We start from the raw sequence: 6,678 nt of genomic DNA, 5'->3' as shown, positions 1-6,678 counted from the left end.
AACCACCATATTCAAATTTCTAAAATCCTCAATTTTCACTAGATTTGACTTGAAATTTGAAAAGCATTTACATATCGGCGAACTGAATTCAACCACCAACTATTTTTGAGATCAACATAGACCAAAATGTCAACGTAGGCCAAAGGTCAACAAAATTTCAAATTATCTAAAATCCTCAATTTTCATCCAAATGACTTGAAATTTGAATTGGAGTTTCATGTCAGCTAACTGAATTCAACCACCAATTATATAAGAGGTCAAAAGGATGCTCTACTGAGTGCCATTCTGCTTTGTTCTCTTTTGCCAAGTGTCGCTCTATGAGTGATTTTTCATTTGTCTGTTTGCCTGTCTGTCTGTTTGTTTGTTTGTCCGCACAGAATAAATATGATTTTCTCTGCAACCGTTGGTCTGATTTTCAGGAAATTTTCACCATCGGTGAAACGCCACCTGTATAATTTTTTATGATAATTATGACGTCATGTATCACGTGGTTCATAGGTTCCTCCATAGGTTGATGATGTCATAGGTTCCTCCATTATGACGTCATAATTCGACAAGTACAAAACTTCATCTGATCAAGATGAAATTCCTTGAACATCATCTAGGGGTAAATTGGTGGAGGAAAAAAATAATGATAACGTCATCGGTCACGTAGTTCGGCCGCCATCTTGGAAAAACCAAAAATTTTGCAACTCTATATCTCCGAAAGTGCTGAATAGAAAAAATTGAGACATGGCTCATTGTAAAGAACTCTCCATGGGGAATAGAATATGTTAATGATGTCACAGGTGCCTCCATTATGATGTCATAATTCGACAAGTACAAAACTTCATCCGATAAAGATGAAATTTCTTGAGCGTAATCTCGGAATAAATTCGCTTAGGAAAAAAATAATGATGACGTCATCGGTCACGTGGTTCGGCCGCCATATTTCTTTTGACACAAAAGCCTTAAAAACCACTGAAAATAAATCCTTGTGGGGGTTTTCAATCTCTCATTGCTCTTTTTCTTGTTGGGCTTGTGGTCAGAACGTCAGGTTAAAACTTTTGTTTCAAAGGATATAATTTAAGAATTATTGTGAAGGAAACTGAATCTTGGTTTCATTCAATAACGTGCACTTATTAGCCTTGCCAGTGGAGAGGGTATTACATTTGAGTCCGTTTGTCTGTCTGTCTGTCTGTTTGTCTGTCCGCACAGAATAAATATGATTTTCTCTGCAACCGTTGGTCCGATCGACAGGACATTTTCACCATAGCTGCAACTCATCCTGCATAATTTTTAATGATAATTATGACGTCTTAGGTCACGTGGTTTGGCCGCCATCTTGGAAAAACCGAAAAAATTTGCACCTCTTTCTCTCCGAAAAAGCTGCAAAGAAAAAATTGAGACATGGCTCATTGCAAATAACTCTCCATGGGAAATAAAATATGTTAATGATGATGTCAAAGGTGCCTCCAGTATGACATCATAATTCGACAAGTACAAAACTTCATCCTATCAAGATGAAATTTATTGAGCGCCATGCAGGCATAAACTGGTGAAGAAAAAATATATAATGATGATGTCATCGGCAACGTGGTTCGGCCGCCATGTTTGTTTCATCACAAAAGCCTTTAAAAACACTGAAAATACATCATGGTGAGCGTCTGCAATGTCCGATTGCTCTTTCTTGTTGAACTTTTGTATCCGTGTCCACAGATCTTTGGGGTACGTTCCATTTCTGGCATGATGGACGTTGGAGAACTGTTATCCTGCATGATGCGATTTGAATATGCATTGCGTGTCATCTCGTTGTTGATATTTACAATCCACTTGCTCTGTACCATCTATTCATGGAGTGACAAACACCTACGGTAAACCTCTTCACAAGCCTTCATTTTATTATTGAACTTTAAATGAAGAGTCGCAAACTGTGATGTTGATGGAACTCTCTACTGTTGAATATGATATTGGTTGCGTTTCGATATCTGGTGGGATTCTGATTGATACATTTGCGCTGTGCAGAGAAAGGTTTTCTGAAACAAAGTTCTGCTCATTGTTGTGTTTACAGAAAGAACAAAGGGGATCAGGAGGATGAGCAAGATGATGATGACGATGGGGATGATTCTGACTGCGATTGTGAAAACCATTCTGATTGTGAAGATGATTCTGATTGTGAATATTCAGTCCATTGTGACTGTGAAGACCATTCTGATTATGGAGATGAAGACGATTGTGATTGCGATTAGAACTTGGGACAACGCCTGAGGACATAAGCCTTTTTATTATGGAGCTGTGACAACACGTGCGGGAGACAGGAGGGCTCGAAACTGGCTGATCCTTTCTCAAAATAATTATCAGCGCGCTTCGTTTATATACATGTAGGTCAGCGCAGAAAAAAAGATAAACCATCTCCGCTGGGAGCTTGCCCCGAGGTTTTGAGCACGTACCCAAAGCACCCCACCAAATCCCCCAAGGCTTACTCTTATCAGTGCAGAGGCCATTATTTTAAAAAGGGAGGCACGACAAGCATTCCTGTGTTCAGATTACAATGGGTTTGGCAATAAAAAGCAGGGCTGACTTTGCAGAGGAGGGACATTTGTGAGACAGGGATAAACAATAACAGTTTTGCAAGAACACAGACCTAAAAACTGTGTTCTCATCGAGAAACAAGACCGAATGCCGAATTAGAGTCAAATGAAAATGGAAGTGCAATGAATTATAAAATCCTTCAAATATAGATACACTTCGACAATATATATGCACGCCTCAACACCAATTTAAAACTCAACAGTAATTCAAAACACCTCACCACCACGTAATTCAAAACACCTCACCACCACATAATTCAAAACACCTCACACCCACGTAATTCAAAACACCTCACCACCACGTAATTCAAAACACCTCACCACCACATAATTCAAAACACCTCACCACCACATAATTCAAAACACCTCACCACCACATAATTCAAAACACCTCACCACCACATAATTCAAAACACCTCACCACCACATAATTTAAAACACCTCACCAACACATAACTTAAAACACCTCACCAACAAATAATTCAAAACACCTCACCAACACATAATTCAAAACACCTTACCCCCACGTATTCAAAACACCTCACCACCATGTAATTCAAAAACCTCATCACCACCTAATTTAAAACACCTCACCAACACATAATTCAAAACACCTCACCAACACATAATTCAAAACACCTCACCACCACGTAATTCAAAACACCTCACCACCACGTAATTCAAAACACCTCACACCCACGTAATTCAAAACACCTCACACCCACGTAATTCAAAACACCTCACCACCACGTAATTCAAAACACCTCACCACCACATAATTCAAAACACCTCACCACCACATAATTTAAAACACCTCACCAACACATAACTTAAAACACCTCACCAACAAATAATTCAAAACACCTCACCAACACATAATTCAAAACACCTTACCCCCACGTATTCAAAACACCTCACCACCATGTAATTCAAAAACCTCATCACCACCTAATTTAAAACACCTCACCAACACATAATTCAAAACACCTCACCAACACATAATTCAAAACACCTCACCCCCACATATTCAAAACACCTCACCACCATGTAATTCAAAACACCTCATCACCACCTAATTCAAAACACCTCACCCCCACGTATTCAAAACACCTCACCACCAATTCAAAACACCTCATCACCACCTAATTCAAAACACCTCACCACCACGTAATTAAAAACACCTCACCACCACATAATTCAAAACACCTCACCACCACATAATTAAAAACACCTCACCAACACATAATTCAAAACACCTCACCAACACATAATTCAAAACACCTCACCCCCACGTATTCAAAACACCTCACCACCATGTAATTCAAAACACCTCATCACCACCTAATTTAAAACAGCTCACCACCATGTAATTCAAAACACTTCACCACCACATAATTTAAAACACCTCACCAACACATAATTCAAAACACCTCACCAACACATAATTCAAAACACCTCACACCCACGTAATTCAAAACACCTCACCACCACGTAATTCAAAACACCTCACCAACACATAATTCAAAACACCTCACCACCACATAATTTAAAACACCTCACCAACACATAATTCAAAACACCTCACCCCCACATATTCAAAACACCTCACCACCATGTAATTCAAAACACCTCATCACCACCTAATTTAGAACACCTCACCACCATGTAATTCAAAACACCTCACCACCACATCATTTAAAACACCTCACCACCACGTAATTCAAAACACCTCATCACCACCTAATTTAAAACACCTCGCCACCACATAATTCAAAACACCTCACCACCACATAATTCAAAACACCTCACCACCACATAATTCAAAACACCTCAACACCATGTAATTCAAAACACCTAACCATCACGTAATTCAAACACACCACCATGATGTAATTCAAAACACATCACCACCACGTAATTCAAAATACCTCACCATGTCGTAATGCAAAACACCTCACCACCACGTAATTCAAAACACCTCACCATGTCGTAATTCAAAACACCTCACCATGACGTAATTCAAAACACCTCACCTCCATGTAATTCAAAACACCTCACCACTACGTAATTCAAAACACCTAACCACGACGTAATTCAAAACACCTCACCATGACGTAATTCAAAAAACCTCACCACCTTGTAATTTATAACACCTCACCACGACATAATTAAAAACACACCACCACATAATTCAAAACACCTCACCACAACGTAATTCAAAACACCTCACCTTCATATTGTGCCACCACAGCCCTGTACAACACCAGCCTGCATGGGTCATCCTAGTCCCAATATAAGACCATGCCTGCCCGAATCTTCACCTGCCCCTGTCTCTCGTTCGAGTCTGGTATTTTTTTATATATATTTTTTTGTGTACAGAGTCGAGGCTCGTGAAAGAGCTAACATTTATCAAACAAACAAATCAAACAAACAAGCAAACAAAGTATATAAAAAGGGGAGCGGTCGACAAGATGGGGAGAGAAGGGGAGGAAGCACACAAACACAACATTTGAGAGCAGGGCCATCGGGAGATGTTTTTGGAGGGAGAGGGCCTGGGGGGAGGCAGGATAGGTATAAAACGCAAGGACACCAAGGACTTCCAGGAAAGAAGTCAAAAGTCACCTCAAAAAAGTGGATTTGGGGTGAAATTAGCAGGGGTAGAAAAGATCAAGGTTTTGGATTGGGGAAGATAAGAGATGGTGGTGAACAGCCGTTTTAAAGACCTGGAGGGAGGAGTGGGATTGAAGAGAGTGAGGGAGTTTGTTCCAGAGGTGGGAGAAAAGAGGAATGAAGGAGTGAAGGTGAGCAGAGAGTCTTGATTTTGGCAGTTTAACCATAAGAGGGTTGCAGGCAGATCTTGTGCGACCTGCAGGAATATTTGGGGGACAGAGCCCAGAGAGAGCTGGGGAAGCAAGGCCGGAGAGGAGTCGGTAGAAGACGGAAAGACCACCAACCTGCCTGCGGTGAGTAAGTGAAAGGCCCTCGGAGATAGCGTCATCGCGGGTGATTCCAATGATTCTGAACGCTTTGGTTTCAACAGCGTGAAGACGAGCTCGGTGTGAGGCAGGAGCACCAGCCCAGAGGGGAGAGCAGTACTCCATTGAGCTGCGGATGAAAGCCTTGTATGTGGTGAGGAGCTCAGGTGTGCCAAGGAAGGACTTCGCACGACGGAGGATGCCCAGTCGGCGACTGGCTTTGGAGGTCAGCTTGGAAATGTGGTTTTCCCAGGAAAGATCATGGCAGATAGTGAGACCCAAAAGTTTGAGTGACAGAACTTCTTGGAGAGGATTATTCAGAAAGTAGATGGGAGGGTTGTCCAGTCGGTCTTTTCAGAGAGACATAGTAAGAGTGTGAGATTTGTCAGGATTGAAATTGTCAGGATTGTCCCCATTAGCCGGGTTTAGTTCTCTTATGTACAAGTTTGGGCGCTCCCTTCTGCCTTATTTGTGTCTGTCAACCGCCACATCTGTTATCTTTATTTAAAGTGTCTTGTCTTTCCCTATCCCCCATATTATTTATGAATAAACCCATTTATTATGAGAAACGTCTCCCCACCTTCTGCCTTCTCGCATGAGCAACCACCAGTTTCAATTTATATTTGAGCGATTCTTGAGGGAAATAAAACAATAAATGAACACAGTGTAAATTTGGAACTCGTTTGATCATTTGCAAGGGTCAAGGACCATCAGCATGATGGACGACGCCCGATATAAGATCCAGCCCCCTATACCTCCCACAGCCCCAAGTATGAACTCTCACCCTCTTCGCAACTTGGCCTAGAGGCATTGGGACACAGGGTAGAGAGCAACAAACTGATCTGTTGAATTAATATGGTATTGATATAGCACAGGCATAATTGGACAAATAACCTCCTCCTTCAACAACGTTAATTATATCTTGTTTTCATGTTCAATTATCAATTATTCAAGTATTATCATAATTATCATTACTAGCAAAGAACCCGTCCTCATGAATGGGTTATTTACCCCACTTCTATGATGTCTATATGCATATACAATTTGTAGATGGTTGTATACGAGTCTGGTTATATATCCCTTGGGACTCTCATGAGTGAGAATTGACTGGCGATGCGTACGCGTTATGTACT

The 6,678-nt window shown here is 41.0% G+C and overlaps 1 protein-coding gene across 1 annotated transcript in view; it reads left to right on the top strand.

Moving 5' to 3' along the window:
- Positions 1–6,216, top strand: part of LOC144891388 (uncharacterized) — a 6,957-nt gene extending 741 nt beyond the window's left edge. The window contains exons 2-3 of the mRNA XM_078774788.1: positions 1,699–1,853; positions 2,051–6,216. Coding sequence (XP_078630914.1) covers positions 1,699–1,853; positions 2,051–2,228 — 333 coding nt within the window. The 3' untranslated portion in view covers positions 2,229–6,216. The remainder of the gene's footprint in view (positions 1–1,698; positions 1,854–2,050) is intronic.
- The last annotated feature ends 462 nt before the right edge of the window (positions 6,217–6,678 follow it).

The sequence above is a fragment of the Myxine glutinosa genome, chromosome 3 (assembly GCF_964187855.1).
Source record: "Myxine glutinosa chromosome 3, kmMyxGlut1.1, whole genome shotgun sequence".
NCBI classification, from domain to species: domain Eukaryota; kingdom Metazoa; phylum Chordata; class Myxini; order Myxiniformes; family Myxinidae; genus Myxine; species Myxine glutinosa.
The sequence above is the reverse complement of the archived record's forward strand: the minus strand, read 5'-3'. Positions and strand labels throughout refer to the sequence as shown.